General features: G+C 39.6%; 1 protein-coding gene across 14 annotated transcripts in view; it reads left to right on the top strand.

Moving 5' to 3' along the window:
• Nucleotides 1-18,938, top strand: part of bptf (bromodomain PHD finger transcription factor) — a 149,386-nt gene that overhangs the window by 97,620 nt on the left and 32,828 nt on the right. For 7 of the 14 annotated variants that reach the window (XM_072558858.1, XM_072558853.1, XM_072558857.1 and 4 more), the window contains 7 exons: nucleotides 2,614-2,737; nucleotides 5,384-5,639; nucleotides 6,576-6,740; nucleotides 12,114-12,265; nucleotides 14,790-14,925; nucleotides 17,156-17,391; nucleotides 18,062-18,284. In XM_072558858.1, the coding sequence (XP_072414959.1) occupies nucleotides 2,614-2,737; nucleotides 5,384-5,639; nucleotides 6,576-6,740; nucleotides 12,114-12,265; nucleotides 14,790-14,925; nucleotides 17,156-17,391; nucleotides 18,062-18,284 (1,292 nt within the window). The remainder of the gene's footprint in view (nucleotides 1-2,613; nucleotides 2,738-5,383; nucleotides 5,640-6,575; nucleotides 6,741-12,113; nucleotides 12,266-14,789; nucleotides 14,926-17,155; nucleotides 17,392-18,061; nucleotides 18,285-18,938) is intronic. The other 7 variants (XM_072558859.1, XM_072558860.1, XM_072558861.1 and 4 more) reach the window with 6 other exon arrangements.

The raw sequence follows: 18,938 nt of genomic DNA, 5'->3' as shown, positions 1-18,938 counted from the left end.
GACTAAGAAACTAGGAGTACGCGTATGCTATTCAGCCAGCTCTGGCATTAAGTATGATCATGGTTACTCTTCCATCTCAGTACCATATTCCCACTTTCTGTCCATATTCCTCTATGACTTAAAAATCTAAAAATGTATCAATTGCTCACTTGAATATATGCAGTGACTTGGTATCCACAACCAGTTGTGGTAGAGAATTACACTAATTCATTCCCCTTTGAGTGAAGAAATCTTTTTCCTTATCTAGGTCTTAAATGACTTGCCCTGTAGCCTGCAACTGTGACCCCTTGCTGTAGCTTCCCAATCAAGGAACACATCCTCCCCTCATTAGTTTGTCCAGCCCTGTTAGAATTTTATACGTTTCAAATAGATCCGCATTCATTCCTCTAAACTTTGGTTTCACTGCACCTGTGGTCACAAATCTCTCTTCATTGGATGGACCTACCATTTCTAGTTTCAATCTAATGCATTTCTCCACTGCAATTACTTTAGATTTGCTTGTATGTCTATTTAATTAGTGGATGGTGAATTTATGAAATTTCATATTTGAGACCTGCAAATTGTCTCAAAACTTCTAGACTGAATACTTCATGTGCCATCTTAACAGTGCAAAATGTAAAACTGGACCAGGAAGTTGGAGTGGAAAATTGCGACACCTATTCAAAGCTATTTGAATTTCATGTATGCTGGTTTCTTGGGAACAAAAAAAGTAAATGTTTGTAGGATATTTTAGAAGTTATCACTTGTGTGCCAACGAAGTTTTAATACTTAGAGATTGACATTGGTTTGAAACTTTAGATGTGTTAAAAAAAAGTTTGGAAGGTGGAGGGAAAATATTAACGTGCAGAATTTGGAAATACTTGAAATTAACTAATTTGATTTACTTTTAATATCAGTGTCCCGTCCAGTGGGCGGCACGGTGGCACATTGGTTAGCACTGCTGCCTCACAGCGCCGGAGACCCGGGTTCAATTCCCGCCTCAGGCGACTGACTGTGTGGAGTTTGCACGTTCTCCCCGTGCCTGTGTGGGTTTCCTCCGGGTGCTCCGGTTTCCTCCCACACTCCAAAAAATGTGCCGGTCAGGTGAATTGGCTAAGCTAAATTGCCCGTAATGTTAGGTAGGGGTAGATGTAGATGTAGGGGTATGGGTGGGTTACGCTTCGGCGGGGCGGTGTGGGCTTGTTGGGCCGAAGGGCCTGTTTCCACACTGTAAGTAATCTAATCTAATCTAATATACATTTCAAAGGACATTTTCAGAAGATCTTTAACATGCCAATCTAACTTTTTAAAATGCACCAGACTAACAGGTCTCTTAAGTAATCTGGTCTTGAATTGCCAGGCACACTCTGATTCGAATGAAAGGTAGAATTAACAATTCCGTGAAGATTTTTTGGATATATTTTCATTTGCATTGCTCTATTTGAATCATTGTGGTTTTAGGGAAGATAATTAATCTGTTAGCTTTTATTATGGTTGTAAACAAATGGTACAAATAATGGAAATGGAAAACTGTGCATATCTTCTATCCTTGAGGATAAGGGATCACACATTTCGGAGATGGATGACGCATTTGTTCTCAAAGAAGTTTGTGGAATCTGTGGAATTCTTTACCATAGAGGGCAGTTCCCTACATATTTTTCCGTTCAAAATAACAACCTAATTACTATGATTGTCTAGACAATGATGAATGCCTCTGAAGTACATCCCTGACTCTTAACTACTTGTGTGATAAATGGACTTGAAGCCATTCTCAATTTGTTTTCGGGAAACTGGGTAGCAAAGTGAGCACAGGGCTTAAATCCAGGCTGATGGACTTGCTCCTCTGTTTTCTGTTGTAAAGGTTACCAGTGAACTGAGTTTGGACAAAATTAATCCACTTTCTATTTGTCCAAATTCCATACATATTGGTGGTGGCACTCTGACTGTGGGATAGCTGCTTTAGGGGTGGGATTGATCTTTAGTTCATATTTGGCTTGTTATACTTGATTTGGAAGTAGTTAATGACGATTGAAACACAAGGTGATTGTTTGAATTAGGAAAAGCTCTATTTAGCAGTGCCAGTTTTGCTCAATTACATTTTTTAAAAAATGTCACTGCTTCAGTTTGACTGAATTCAAACTCCTGAGCAGAAGGGAACATTAATCTGATGAATCCTGCCCACAAGGTTGGTGAATTGAGTGATGGCACAATTATGTGGTGAAAAGCTCATCTCTGGCTGAAATGGCACAATGCTGTGAACTTTTTCATGCAGTCTCAAATGCTTGCCAATGAAAAGGATGGAGTCTGTGTTGAGAGTATGGAGTTTTGGTCATCATAAAACAATAATTAAAATATTGACAATTTGAGGGCTCTGAGAAGCTGCTATGAAAGAGGAGTTTGAGGCCTGAGGCAGACCATCCATGATTTTATTGAGTGGCAGGATAAGTTTCAGGGCTGAATGCTAATCCTGCACCTATTTCTTTTGATTTTGCACCCAGGACCTCCCAATATTTAGCTGGAGGGATTTTCCATGCATCAATTAGTAAAATGTTAAAGCATAGCATTTAGCTGATTTTTTGCATAAAGTCACCACTCTTAAACAATGATTTGGTCATGTATTTCCTTGTTTTTCAGGGTGGAAAAGGAGAAGGCACAAGCTGCTGAGCAGCAAGCAAAGGTTAGTGAGCAGAAGAAATCCGAAGAGTTCAAGGCCCAACTGGAGGCCCAGCTTAAGCAGCAGCGATTGGCTGCTCAACAGGTGGGAAGGCATGAAGTTTCCTCATCCCACCTGTCAGTAAACTGCATTGATTTTAATTTTTATTCTTAAAAGAATTCATTCTTTTTACATTGTAGGGTCATGAAGGAAAGAGTTATTATTTTGATGTATTAACATGTTTATTTTGTAAACTATTTTGAGCTCTTTAATACTGAGAGTGTAGTATTAGTACACTTGTATCCTTTGACTTGGAATGGCATAAGAAGTATGAAGTGCTACCAAATGACTCTTGGTAGTCACATATCTCCTGTCAAGGGTTGTCGGGAGCAAAATGTCCTGTGTGATGCAGCTGTAGAAAACCTGATCACCAATTTTATGATCCAGGTGCAATTCCAGTCTCGTGTGTGTGTGTGTGTGTGTGTGTGTGTGTGTGTGTGTGTGTGTGTGTGTGTGGAGTTTGCACATTCTCCCCATGTCTGTGTGGGTTTTATCCCAAAGTCAAAGATGTGCAAGTTAGATGAATTAGCCATGGGAAATGCAGGGTTACAGGGATAGGGATGGGGGTGGGTCTGGATGGGATGCTCTTCAGGTATTGGTATGGACTTGAGGGATGAAATTGCCTGATTTAACATTGTAGGGATTCTATTCTATGAAATCTTCTATCCTTAAGATCTAGTCGGTGTCAAGTTAGTAGACTACCAATGCTCTTGGACACTTAGTGCTATTTTGTGGAAGATCATTCCATTTAGAGAGTTGTGTGGCCACCTGGAAAAGCATTAAACTATGGCAGCAAATATTACTTTGGCTTAAAGTGTTCTCAAGCTAAAGTTAGTTTCATTCTATCAGAAATTATAAAAATGATTATTGGAAATATTCTGCTCTCTCCCCACCCCACATATCACGAATTTGATTATTATTCAAATGATTTGTTTAGCTTTTCCCTGTATAAATAATGATATTGAAATATTATTTCCTCTGTAGTCATAGAGTCATAGAGATGTACAGCATGGAAACAGACCCTTCGGTCCAACCCGTCCATGCCGACCAGATATCCCAACCCAATCTAGTCCCACCTGCCAGTACCTGGCCCATATCCTTCCAAACCCTTCCTGTTCATATACCCATCCAAATGCCTCTTAAATGTTACAATTGTACCAGCCTCCACCACTTCCTCTGGCAGCTCATTCCATACACGTACCACCCTCTGCGTGAAAAAGTTGCCCCTTAGGTCTCTTTTATATCATTCCCCTCTCACCCTAAACCTATACCCTCTAGTTCTGTATTCCCCGACCCCAGGGAAGAGGCTTTGTGTATTTACCCTATCCATGCCCCTCATAATTTTGTAAACCTCTATAAGGTCACCCCATAGCCTCCGACGCACCAAGGAAAACCACCCCAGCCTGTTCAGCCTCTCCCTATAGCTCAGATCCTCCAACCCTGGCAACATCCTTGTAAATCTTTTCTGAACCCTTTCAAGTTTTACAGCATCTTTCCAAGAGAACGAGACTAGAATTGCGCACAGTATTCCAACAGTGGCCTAACCAATGTCCTGTACAGCTGCAACATGACCTCCCAACTCCTGTACTCAATACTGTGACTAATAAAAGAAAGCATACCAAGCGCCGCCTTTGCTATCCCATCTACCTGTGACTCCACTTTCAAGGAGCTATGAACCTGCACTCCAAGGTCTCTTTGTTCAGCAACACTCCCTAGGACCTTACCATTAAGTGTATAAGTCCTGCTGAGATTTACTTTCCCAAGATGCTGCACCTCCCATTTATCTGAATTAAACTTCATAGGCCACTCCTTAGCCCATTGGCCCATCTGGTCAAGATCCTACTGTAATCTGAAGTGACCACCTTCACTGTCCACTGCACCTCCAATTTTGGTGTCATCTGCAAACTTACTAACTGTACCTCTTATGCTCGCATCCAAATCATTTCTGTAAATGTCAAAAAGTAGAGGACCCAGCACCGATCCTTGTGGCACTCCACTGGTCACAGGCCTCCAGTCTGAAAAACAACCCTCCACCACCACCCTCTGTCTTCTACCTTTGAGTCAGTTCTGTATCCAATTGGCTAGTTCTCCCTGTATTCCGTGAGATCTAACCTTGCTAACCAGTCTCCCATGGGGAACTTTGTCGAATGCCTTAGTGAAACTAAAGAAATTCCAATCCTAGCATGGTTAAAAATCCCCCAACACCAGGTTATAGTCCAACAGGTTTTGTTGGAAGCACTAGCTTTCTGACTGTTGCTCTTTCATCAGGTATCCCCCTGATGAAGGAGCAGCGATCTGAAAACAAGTGCTTCTAAATAAACCTTTTGGACTGTAACCTGGTATTGAGAGATTTTTAACTTTGACCACCCCAGTCCAACCCCGGCGCATCCGTTATTATGTTCATGTATAGGAATCTGAAAATGAGCACAATTGTTTGGCCATAAGTGGTAAGACCTTACCTGTTAATGTATTACAGTGCTTATGTGTGAACAGTATGGATTAATATACACAAATATGGGGTGAAAGAAGAGTCTATGAGAACATTGGAATATCTCATCTGTGAATCTTTGCTGAGACTACAACCAAAGACAGGAATATTGCCATGCATTGTCTTTGATTTTTATCTTGTGAAAATATATGCACTGGTGCTGTGTGAACAAACCTTTTATAAATTTTATTCTGCCTTAACAGAAACGTCTTGAGCAGCAGAAGTTATCTTCCACTCCAAATTCCTCCTCTTCTGTATCTACAACCAACAGCACTACTACCACTGTTGCCACCTCCCAGAAGTTAGTGGTAGGTTCCTTGACAGGACAGGTTTCCCCAGGAACAAAGGTGGTGTTTACAACCACAAAAGTGGGTTCACCAACTACAGTAACATTCCAGCCTAACAAGAATTTTCAACAGAGTTTTGCTACCTGGATCAAGCAGGGCCAGAGTGGGTCAGGTACGTATCTCTGTGGATACAGCCAGTGCATTAATATTTGAGAGAGAAGTAATAACTAAGTCTGATCATGTGTGATTGCATGCACAGTGTTCTTAACCTCAGCAGTGATATTAAGCAGAGACCTCCCTAAAGATGGGAAGAAAATCAGAACTTTGTTTCTGTGTAAAATATTTTTGTCATCTTCATCCTAGTGATTTCATTGGGAGTACAGGCTAGAGTTAAACTCTTAAGGCTTTAATTTTTACGTTTTGATTTGCTTTATTGTTAAATTAGGATGCGTCACTAATCCAATATTGCCTGCCTTAATAGGTTTGTAGCTTTTTGTCAAATGTCCTATTGTCACTGAATAAATTACCATGTCTTTAACCTACTGTTGTCATGATGCAATGTATTACTGAGGAACGCACACTCCGTTTAACTCAATTAACCTGGCATGATGTTGAGAGCCATTAAATTTCTCACAGGGTTGAAGGGAAACGTTGGACAGATATCTTACACTTTTAAGAGAGAGTATCTTTTTGTCAGTTAGGGGAACTATTGCATATGTGATTAATGTATTTGGCTTCTAGCTTGAAAATAAATAAATCTTGAAAATATTTTATTTTTCTTAAAAAGGTACCTTCTTGAAAGGTTACTTATTTTATTTTTTCTATTGCTTGGTCTGTATATTAAAATAGCTAATGAACCAAAACATTCCTTTTGTCCACTCGTGTAAAGTTATTCTCATATAAACACACTTTTTTATAGTAAATAAGTTACCTTTTGTTTAGTCTTAATTTAATTACACTTTGAATTAATACTCGCTGAGTTTTGATTTGGTAATGTGAAAGCTGAGAAACTGACTTCTTGGCTCATTGTTCAAATATAAGTCTCAGATGTCAACGAAATAGTGAAAGTCCTAACTGTTATTTATATCTCTCATCCATTTCCTTCTAGTTACCAGCACAGTTTCTACCACAGGTACAACTATTGCCACCACGGGTCAAACTTTCCAGATAACAGGCAGTCCAGTAACCATGACTGGCAAGGTGATAACTGCTAAGCTTCCACTCTCTGCAAACAGCAAAATCCTGACTGTCAACGTGCCAACCACTCAAGGAGGTAGAATGGAGAATATTATTTCATAGTGCATATTTTAAATCACAGGACTCTTAATATATATTGTCATCTGCTAGAATATAACTAAAGCTCCAAATATTTTTAACATGTCAGCAAATTTATATTCGCTTTTGTGTTTTCCATTTTTCTTTGTTTTTAAAATTTATTTATAAAGCTTTGTATCAATGGAAAAAATTACTGCTGACACCTTTTATGACTTAAGGAAGCAACAATGGGCGGGTTGGGATGGTGTGATCTGTAGTGACAACTGTGGTTAACTTCATTTATCAAGATTTGCAGTCCCACTTGGACAGGAGAAGGAAGGTTAACCTTCAGTTGAAATTCACTAGATATATTTTAAACTGGGTTTTCAAGTCTTCAGTGTAGTGTTTTAATGCATCTTGCAGCTCTTGATAGAAAATCTACAATTTTGAAGGAATGCACCCAAGAAATCATAACCTGGCCTGCTAATGTGACCTCATTGGCATCAATTTGATAGTGTTTCAAATTTAATATTTATATTCACATGGTATATTTAGATATAAACTCTAAGAGCTTGCAACATGCTCCTAAATACAGTTGTATAACACATTTACTGAAAAATATTTGTGTTGTAGCAAGTGATGACGAATTAAACTTTTTCAGTTGGGATGGTCAAAAGCATTGTGACTGACTATTTAAAATCTTAGGAAAGGGAAGAGCCAGTGGCAGATTCAGATTACTGGCATGTGAGCAGAACTGTGCTTGAGTATTTTGTTTGCATGTACAGTGCTCCTCTCGTTGTAAGTAAGGAAGGCTTGGCTCTCATTCATGCTGGTATAAACCCAGCTCCATATTTATGTGCAAACTGGTATCTGAAGAGTAGTGTACCTTTTCAAAAGGCAAAAAAAAGTGGATTAGTACACTATAAGGCACTTCTGTCAGTATTGAATGTCAATGTTGGATTGTTCTCATGGAAGCTGAAACCTTGCTTGAGAAATTTGTCATTTTCCCCATCACAATTCGAGAGATGCCCCATGAAATGAAATGAACTGGAGAAGAACTGATTCCTTTCATGAGCAGCCCAGTAAGTGGTGCTTGTGCCTCATGCATTTACTATCATAAAGTGACGTGTTAGAGAAACTCAGCAGGTTTGACCTCATTTGTGAATAGCGATACAGAGTCAATGTTTTGAATACAAGAACATAACATCAGGAGTAGGCCATTCAGCCCCTTCAGCCTGTTGCACCATTCAATAAGATCACAACTGATATGTGGCCTAATTCTGTCTTTTGCTCATATCCTTTAAGACCTTTTCTTAGCAAAAGCTTATGTTTCTCAGATTTAAAATTAACAATTGATCCAGCATCCACTGCCATTTGCAAAAGTGAGTTCTAAATCTCTAACATGCTTTGTGTGTAGAATTTTCGTAACTTGTCTCCTGAATAGTCTGTTCTAATTTGTAGACATGCTCGTAGTTCTTGATTCCCCAACCAGTTGAAATAGTTTATCTACTCTGACTTTTCCTGTTAATATCTTGAAGCCTTCTTTCACGTCATCTTTTAACCAGCCAAAATCTGGGGGGAAAAAAAGGTCAAATGTATTTAAACTCACCTCATAACTTAATCCCTGAAGTCCAGATATCATTCTTATGCACAAATGTTGTACTTCCTCCAAGGTTGACACATTTTTCCCAAATGTGATGCCCAGATCTGCTGTCAGCACTACACGTGGGCTATAAACAGGATTTATGTATGGCTACAGCATAACATCAGTATCTAGCTTTCTATGTAAAAGGGCTAGCATTCCATTAGCTGCCTTGATTATTTTCCGTACATGTTCTTGGCATTTAAAATTTGTGCACCTGAACTCCAAGTCTCTTTGGATATCCACTGTATTTAACTTTATACCATCTAGAAAGTACCCTGATTTATACTTGATCTAAAATGGATAACCTCACATTTGCTCACATTGAAATCCATCTGCCCCAGTTTCACCTATTCACCATCAGCAAATTTGCATATATGACTTTATATACCATTATCCAAGTCATTAATAAGTAATGTGAATAATTGAAGCCCTGACACAGATCTTTGTAGGATCCCCACTAGTCTCACCCTGCCAATTTGAGTGCCTACTCATTATCCCTATTTTCTATCACCTGCCATTCAGTCAATATCCAGCCATGTCAATAATACACACAAAGTTCCATGGGCTTCTATCTTCGTTAAGTCTTTTGTATGGCACTTAAATGTTTTCTGAAAGTCCACAGGAACAGCCTCCATAGACATTCTCCATCCACTATGGTCGTCACCTCTTCAAAAACTTAAATTAGGTTTGTCAAGCATGACCTACCTGTCATAGGAAAAGCTACTTCCTTGAAAATTGTTGGTGTTCAGTTATACCATTGTTGATTGCAAACTCTGCATCAACTTCCCCAGCGTAAATATTAGGTTGAGTGATCTTAGTGGAACAGATGATGAGGGTTTTCAGAGTAAAAGTTAAGGAAGTGCAAATCCATGCACTTTTATTTTTGCTAACATTTGTTTTGAGAAACCTTAATTGAATGCATTCCTAAAATCCAAACAAGTTACATTCATAAATATTGAATCCTCAGACAATTCATCTTCATATCCTGTTTTTCCCTTTGATTTGTTGAAATGCTTTGTCAGTGTTTTCTTATGACTGATGCTAGTTCATAAGATATAGGAGTAGAATTAGGCCATTTGGCCCATCAACTCTGCTCCACCACTTGATCACGGCTGATATGCTCCTTACCTCCATTTTCCTGCCTTCTCCATATCCCTTCAACCCATTACCAATTAAAACTCTGTCTAATTCCTCCTCAAATTTACTCGCTGTCCCAGCATCCACCACACTTTGGGGTAGCAAATTCCACAGATTCACAACACTTCTGAGGAGAAACTACTTCTTTAAATTTGCTACCCCTTATCCTAAGACTATGATCACTTGTCCTACAATGCCTCACAAGAGGAAGCATCCACTCCAAGTCAATTTTATCAACACCTTTTATAATCTTGAATACCTCAATTCGATCTCCCCTCATTCTCCTAAATTTCAGAGTGTATAGGGCTAACTATTCAGCCTGTCTCCATATGACAAACCCCTCATTTCTCGATCATTCCAGTAAGCCACCCCTCAACTGCATTATAGTAATGGATGTCAGTTGGTTTGCTGAGCTGGAAGGTTTGTTTTCAGACGTTTCATCACCATGCTAGGTAACGTCTTCAGTGAGCCTCCAGTGAAATTCTGGTGTTATGTCCTGCTTTCTATTTGTATTTAGGTTTTGTTGGGTTCGTGATGTTATTTCCCATTCTTTTTCTCAGAACGTGGTGGATGGGGTCCAAGTCTGTGTGTGTGTGTGTTGGTAGAGATCTGGTTGGAATGCCACGCTTCTATGGATTACCCAAAACTCTCAAACCAGGAACCCCCCTCAGACCCATAGTCTCACTACCTAGACCACCAATATACAATTTAGCCAAGGAACTACACCAAAGACTAAATCACTTAGTAGAAGACTCACGTCACTCCATTCACTCCTCCCAAGAATTCCTGAATACCATCAAAGACACCAAGATAGAAGAGGATGAAATAATGGTCTCCTTTGACTTAACAGTCCTGTTCACATCACATTACCAAAGAAACACTGACTATGCTGTTAGAAGAACCAAAGAGCCATATACCAAACACCACCAATTTCATCAGCAAGGACAACATCATCAAGCGAGTGGACCTATGCCTTACCGCCCACTTCACTTTCAATAACAAAACCTACATACAAACCAATGGAACAACCGTGGGATCTCTGATATCAGGGTACTTAGCAAGGGCAGTAAGGCAGAGACTTGAATGTCAACAGATCTGCCAGTCATCCAACCCAAACTTTGGATCTGCTATGTGGATAGCCCCTTTGTCATTGTTAAACAAATTAGAGGAAACCTTCAACATCTATAATATCCTTACTGGCATAAAATTTACTAATGAGGGAAACAACATCGAACTGCCATTCCTGGATGTCACAGTACAGCAAACAGCCAATGGGGAACTTCAAACCAGCGTCTGCAGGAAATCAACACATACGGACCAAATACTGAACTGCAGAAGCAATCATCCCAACACCCACAAACGAAGCATTAAACAATATTTCAATGAGCTACGACACGCTGCAGCACAGAGGAACTACAAAGAGCAGAGGAAAATCACTGAAACACTGTGTTCAAAAAGAATGGGTACCCAGTGAATACAGTCCACTGATTTCTCTCAGCAACAAACCCAAACAAGCAGACAAAATGTGCTCAGAAACCCCAGCCACTTTCCCCGACATCAAAGACATCTCTGAAATGACTGCCAGAGTACTCCGACCTCTTGGCATCATGGTAGCCCACAAACATGCCAACACACTAAAACAGCAGCAAATGAGCTTGTGCAGACAACAATTAAAACAAATGCCATTTACAGAATACCTTGCAAGAACTGTAACAAACACTACATTGGACAAACAGGCAGAAAACTAGCCACCAGGATACATGAACATCAACTAGCCACAAAACAACATGATTTACTTTCACTAGTGTACTTACATACAGATGAGGAAGGACACCACTTCGATTAGGACAACACATCTATCCTAGGACAAGCCAAACAGAGGCATGCACGAGAATTCCTAGAAGCATGGCATTCCAATCGGAAATCTATCAGCAAACACTTGGACTTGGACCCCACCTACTACCTTGTGAGAAAAAGAACATGAAATGGCATCACCAACATGGGAAATGGCATCACCAGCCCAGAGAAACCTAAACACAAATCGAAAGCAGGACATAACACCAGTGCTTCATCAGAGGCTCACTGTTGATGTTACCTAGTATGGTGACGAGATGTCTGAAAACATCTTTCAGATTAGCCAGCAAACTTACATCCAGATCCTGAATCTGAGCTGCAAATCTTGTCAAAACTCGCTAGCATTCTAGTAATTTCCCATATGGACTTGTCAGATTTTATGGTGGCAGCAATCACTTGCTACCAAGTCCAGTTGTCCACCTAGGAGTTTGTGTATCCCAAGTCATGGATTCCGTGGATCCTTTGTGGTTGATGAGCATGATCATAGGCCCATGTCTCCAACCACAAGTTTGGCAGGTGTGTCTGAATGGTGGAAATCGGTCCTTGGCCTTGTCACTGGCATTCCTTTCTCTGGTTCCTTTTCCATACTTCCTCTTGTCGGCAGGTGTTAGCAGTAAGGTTACATCATCCATGAACTTAAGTTTCTGCAATATCTACTTGCCTGAAGCAACCTTTAATATGCTGCTGGTTTATGACCTTGTGCTGTTGTTATTTGCAAATTGTCTTTGTTTTTATTTACTACCTTGTTTATTGTAGGTGTAGTTCAGGTGCAGCAGAAAGTTCTGGGAATCATTCCATCAGGCACTACTTCCAGCCAGCAAACCTTTACTTCATTCCAGCCAAGGGCCACTACAGTAACTCTGCGGCAGAATGCACCAGGTACAACAACGACAACTCAGCAGGTACAGGTATTTATTATTTTTATTCACTATACCTTTAGGTTATTATAAATGTCCTTTGTTTACAACTCATTAGTAGTTCACACAGTGTGTGTGAATGTTTGTTCCACCTGTTGTAGCTGCTCCTCTTCAAAGATCTGCTTTCAAGATGTGCCATGATTGTCTGTCTTGGGCCATCCTCATTCGTGTACTACAATTTGACAGCAACCGCTCTGTGACATATGCCATCACACTTAGGTCAACCCCTCAATCCACTGTCTCTATCTATTAATATGTGTAGGCTTTCCTTGATCAAGACCAAACTGAAAGAACATATACATGCACAGTGCTTGTTTCAACTCAAATTGATGATAGTTATTCACTGTTCATTTCTCAGGGCATTACCCTTACCAAACAGAGTTAACATTTCTGATTTAAACAAGCCTGACAATTAACTATCAATTATCATTACTGATGCACTGTCCATGACAGCATCTTTGCTGGACAGTGAACACTTCCCTCAGCATAAATGTTGATTTTTCTGCTTGAATTGATACTTTTGTGAATTGTCCTGATGATCAAAACCTTCAATAAGATGTCTTTTTCCAGCAATTTGTTATTCTGGACCACAGTAAATTTAACTAGCAGTAGAAAATTAGGCAATAAATATAAGAAATGAAGCAGTTGTCATCAAAATTATAGTAAACTCTTGAATGGAAAAATCAAATGTTTTTGCATTCTCTGAATTAATCTTGTCATTCTTTTCAACTCCCATTTGATAAACAAAGTAATCATTGTACTTCTCACCAATTGATGAAAATTCTAAGTTGAGTACCCTCATATAATGTAATATCTGCAAATATTCCTGAAGGTAACAAGTCAGAACACCAGGACTCTTGATATTGGTAATGCTGCCGTAGTCCCAGAGATCATAGGGCTGCACTCTTCCTGGAGAGATTATGGTTCACCCGAGGGTCACCATGCCTCAGGTGAGGGAAAGGGGTTGAGAAGGACATTCCTCCATGGTACCCTCAGGTGTTGTGGGAATTGAACCCTGCTTTTGAGGGGAAGGATGAGCTGTGAGGAGAATGCGGAGGTATAGTATTGTGATTTGGAGAGGTTGAGTGAGTTGGCAGATGCGATATAATGTGGATAAATGAGAGGTTATCCCTTTTGGTAGCAAAACAGGAAGGCAGATTATTAATTGTTAATTGAGGGAGAGGAATGCCCAATGAGATCTGGGTGCCCCCATGCACCTGTCGTTGAATCGAAGTGTGTAGGTACAGCAGGTGGTAAAGAAGACAACTGTATGTTGGCCTTCATAACAAGGATTTAAGTACAGGAACAAAGATGTCTCTAGGCAATTCTACAAGGCACTCTGTGAGGTCACACCTGTAACATTTTGTGCAGTTTTGGCCTCTTTATCTGAGGAAGAATGCTCTTTCTGTCGAGCTGAAATTCTTGATTAGTAGCAATTCAAGGGTTACAGGGAGAGGGCAGGAAAGTAGATGTGAGAATCAGCTATGATGTATGGAGCAGAACAGAAGGATCACTGGATCCGAAACATTAACTCTGCTTTCTCTCCACAGATCTGCCTGACCTGCTGAGTTTTTCCAGCAATTTCTGTTTTTGTTTCTGAACTCCAGCATCTGCAGTTCTTTGGTATTTTAGCTCAGAAACATTTCCCAGGTTAGTTGATCTGGCTGTCGGTAACTCCAGAGAATGTTTGGGAAAGATGGAGTTTGTTTTGATCGATAGCTTCCATCTTGGCTTCATTCTTGAATTAATTATTGTTTCCATTTTTCATTTCCTCTTCCAGTTTTCTGCGTTTTAAATCAGCAGTCATTGATCATTTTGGTAGCAAATCCTGAAAACTGACCTCTTTGAGCTGTTTTCTTCATTGGCACTAATGGCTGCGTTATTGAATAGGGCATGTTGCAATGACTCTGCACCTTGATCAGTTTCATCTATCAGCACACCTGTAAAAGAAGATAGGTCGTGTTGATGTACCACTTTCACACTTTGCCTTTCATTTCTGTATAGTAATTTGCCCTCCTTCAATTTGAGACAATGTGGGATTGTAAAACTGAGGGCAATTTCCACCTTCCTCAGCTCCGTTCTTTACTCAGAGATCTATGGCTGTTTTCTTGAGCTTGAAACGGCTGAGAGACTGGCTGGGATCAGAAATAAATTTTTGGATGTCTCCCAGTTACGCATCTGTTAAGGTTGGTTCCTGTTGCATATATTGTAATGTCTTTTTGCATGGTCTTTAGGCAGCTTCAGTTTTGTTTATATCTGCAGTCCATAAAACCTTGTACATCATATTGCAGTCAGCTATTGAACAGTTTGAGCTCATTCATCGTGTCAGAGATGTAAAAAAAATTAATTCTTTAGAATGTCAGCAGTTAGGCATGGCTGTCTAGTTTTGCTAAATTTTATTGTCTAATGGCTTTTAAAAAGTACTGAATACAACTTTTACCTACATGCTTTAATGCAGTGCTTTGGCAATAGTGTTACCATTTTGAAATTAATGTACTGGGATCTTTTATGCTAGGTCCTTACAACAGGAGGAGCAACACAGATACGTCCTGGCGTTACAGTTATAAGAGCACCTTTTCAGCAGGCAGCAACCATTGGCAAAGCTATTATCCGTACACCTTTGATGGTCCAGCAAGGTATACTCCCAGCAAGTACGTTCATCACTATATTTCTCAAACATATAAATACATCAACTCAATTAAATTTATCAGACCTGACCCACCCTTGACAAAGCCTTGTTGACTGTCTAGTATTAACTTATTTTTCTCTAAACATATATTTTATCTTCGCCCCATACTCTGGCTTCCATCACGTTTCCCACTATTGATAACAAGGTGACAAGTCTACAGATTCCTAGGTTTATCCTTCGCACATTTCTTAAACAAATGTCACGTTTGCAATCCTCCGAGGACTAATCCTGTATGCAGAGTGGTCTGGCAGATTTCTGTCAACAGCTCTAATTTGCTGTCTGTCTTTTCTCAGCAATCTAGAATGTATCCCATCTGGGCCTGGTGTCTTTACCTGAAGTGCTGCTCACCTTTTTTAGCACCTCTTTATCTAAAACTATAATGATCCATTGTTCAATGCCCATAGTTTCAATTGGGCAATTGTCACCATTTCTTAATTCAGGAAAGATAAGCAGAGTACTCGTTTAATACCTATGCCATACCATTTGCTTCAGTGAGTAGCCCTGGTTGTTCCTTTTGGGCCCCACTTTGTCCATCACTAATCTTTTACTATTAGGATGCTTGAAGGAATATTTTAGTATTTGTTTTAGTGCAGCCTGCCATCATTTCCTCATGTTTCTTCTTAGCCTTCCTAAATGCAGCCTTTGCCCCTCTCCTGCATTTGAGATACTCTTTCTGATTTATATTGCTATTATTATTTTGGTATGTTTCCTTTTTCTTCCTTATTTTCTCATCAATATCCTTAGTCATCCAGAGTACTTTAGTTTTAGCATTTATTTCTCATGGGTATGTACTAACTTACACCCTCGTCATCTCCCTTTTGAAAGTCCCCTATTTTTCGTCTGTTTTATCCACCATACTGCATTTCCGATCAACCTGCTCCAGTTCAAATTTTAGCCCCCTAAAATCTGTCCTATTCCAATCTGCGATCTCAAGCAGTCGTGAGTAGGAAGGGAATAGAGGGGTACAGATTCTGTAAGTGAAGGCAGTTTTATTCTTGAAGGACAAAATGTGTTGGTGTTGACTTTGGAGAGTGGAAGGGCCCGTTCCTGTGCTACATTGTTCTTTGTTCTTAATCTTTGACTGATTTTTATCCTTTTCCAATGTAATTCTGAACCATATTGTGATTGCCATTTCCCAAATGCTCCCCAGCTGAGATTGTCCACTTAGCCTACTTTATTTCCGAGAACTAGATCTAGTATAGCCAGAGGACTGGAAATGTACTATTCCAGAAAGTTCTCCTGTACGCATTGCAGGAATTTCTCCCCTTCCATGTCCCACATTCTACCCTTTCCCAATCTTCCCTAAGGTAATTGAAATCACTACTTATCACATTGCTACTGGTCATGCAGATTTTCATAATCTGCTCCCTTGTACTCCTCCCCACTATTTGAAGATTTATAATAAATACCTGATGAGGTTGCCCTTCCTTTCCTGTTTCTCACCTCCAACCATTGCAGTTCAATGGCCATTATACTATCTTTGAACAAGCTTGCTGTCCTTCCATTTTTACCTACCCAGTTTCTACATGTAGGTTTGCTTGCTGAGCTGGAAGGTTCATTCCTCAGAAATGAATACTTCATACCTATGTATTTTCCTCCGTGGTCCTCGCTGTTTAGTGATCACATGCAATATCTGTCAGCAAGCCCACAGTGCTTGGAACATTGAAGTACTAATTTTGTTGTGTGCAGGGTTTTGTTTTAGATATATGTTTTACTCACTTCTACGGTAGGTAGTTTTATATACTCTCCTGCAGTGACAAAAGTTCAGAATTTGGATTCTGACCACCATATTAGAATCATAGAGTTTTATAACACTACAGAAACTGTTAAATACATTCAGCCTATGCTGAATCCAAGAAGATTTATTCATCTCATTCGAATCAGTCATCATTCTGTCGACCCCCACTTTGTTTCTATTTTCTTAAGTATTTAACTTCTTTCCTATCTTTTCTGATGTTGCTTCATAGTTTGGGATGTCATAGGTTTGTAAGCAGTCGATGTAATGTGCAAACTAAGGCTGCATATTATTTACATTTAAGAAGAATAATCTTAGGCATTTAAATTAATTTAAAGTTGAGCAGAAGTTTTTCAGTGTAGATTGTTCTAATATTGAAGGCAGGTATTCATTATGACATAATCTAACTAAACAAATCATAACTAAACTTAATATAGTTGCTTTGTTTACCTTGCAGCTCAAAACCAACAGGTAGTCACGCAGATTATCCGTGGACAGCCAGTAACAACTGTGTCAAGTACAGGTAATTTAGTTCAGAGTTCAACCCAGAAGATGGTGACTACACCAACTACAGCTATGCAACCTCTCCAAAGCCGGCCTGCCACACCACAAGGTCAACAGCCAGCCCAGCGGCCACAACAAGGACAGGTCAGATTAACAATGGCCCAGCTAACCCAGCTCACGCAAGGACAGGTTAGTATTGTGGAGATTAAACTGGGAATTGCACATAATTTTGGGAATGTTTAACAGCAGATTTGAGCAATTATAAAATGCCTATTTAACTGTCAATACCATGCATTTCTTTAGTCAGTAGTATGTGTTCCATATCAGCAAAATTTAAAAATTATTTTAATTTGTTGCTATGAAAGTTAACGTTCCTGAAAATTCCAAGTCATAAGACTGTCATATCTTGTTTTAAAGTTTTCTTTTCTGAAGCACAGCAATTTTAACAGTCAATGCACAGAGGGTTTTCTTATTTGAAGCTCTGTGTTGAAAGTTTAATTCTACACATTATTAATATATACCATACCATTGCATTCAGGTGTGATTTTGAAGTTGTAAAATCTTATTACATGATGCTCAGGTAGAATTGAATCCATCACTTATCTCAAAGTTTGGTGATGTGTGGTTCTTTAACAGCAAAGCACAGTATTAAAATTTGAGTTCCTTCAGAGAAGAAGAAAACCCACAAAATATCTCACTACTAATTGCAAGCTGTTAATTTTTTATTATCGTATTTTGTATGCCATCGTGCCTCTTCGCAATTCCTATAAAATCTCGGAAGCAACCTTTTTTGCTGAAAGATGTGCATAATTATGCAGGTAAAACTTTTCTAATTGGTGATATGTTGCTTTCTTTGTAGAGTGGAGGTCAGGGATTGACTGTGGTGATCCAAGGACAGGGACAAACAACTGGACAGCTTCAGCTTATCCCACAAGGTGTATCAGTAATTCCTGGGCCAGGACAACAGCTAATGCAGGCAGCCATGCCAAGTGGAACAATTCAGAGATTCCTTTTCACACCTCTGTCAACAGTAACAGCATCGGCTACTGCAACAACAGTAGCTTCTGCAACAACAGCATCAAGTAAGGCGATTCCCTAGCTGTCATTTATTTTCAATGTATTAGTTAAAAAAATTTGTTAGTGAACATTTGGGGAATGTATTCTCGAAACATGCTCAGCTCCTCTAAAAAGAACTTTTTTTTTACTTTCAGCACAACACAGCTAGCCAGTGAATCCATGTTAATCATGGATATCACAGGCCCAATAAAAATGCAATATACTTCAGACGCTGGAAATCTGAAATAAAAGATTAACTATATGAGAAATTCTAGTCGGTCTAACAGTACCTGTAGAGAGAGAAACATAATTAATGTTTTGAGTCTGATATGACTCTTCAGAACTGAAGAATAAAAATAAGTGCTCTTTGGGAGGGTTTAAACTAACTCTGCAGGGGCATGGCAACCTGGACTGTAGCTTTAGGGTACAGGACCTTGAGTGTAGGGAGGTTAGGAACATGGCATCGATCTCGAAGGAGGGTGCCTGTAAACAGGAAGGTGGCTTGAAGTGTGTATACTTCAATGCCAGAAGTATTAGAAATAAGGTAGGTGAGCTTGCAGCATGGGTTGGTACCTGGGACTTCGATGTTGTGGCCATTACAGAGACGTGGGTAGAACAGGGACAGGAATGGCTGTTGCAGGTTCCAGGGTTTAAATGTTTTATTAGGGTCAGAGATGGGG

The sequence above is a fragment of the Chiloscyllium punctatum genome, chromosome 39, assembly GCF_047496795.1.
Source record: "Chiloscyllium punctatum isolate Juve2018m chromosome 39, sChiPun1.3, whole genome shotgun sequence".
In the NCBI taxonomy this organism is placed as follows: domain Eukaryota; kingdom Metazoa; phylum Chordata; class Chondrichthyes; order Orectolobiformes; family Hemiscylliidae; genus Chiloscyllium; species Chiloscyllium punctatum.
The sequence above is the reverse complement of the archived record's forward strand: the minus strand, read 5'-3'. Positions and strand labels throughout refer to the sequence as shown.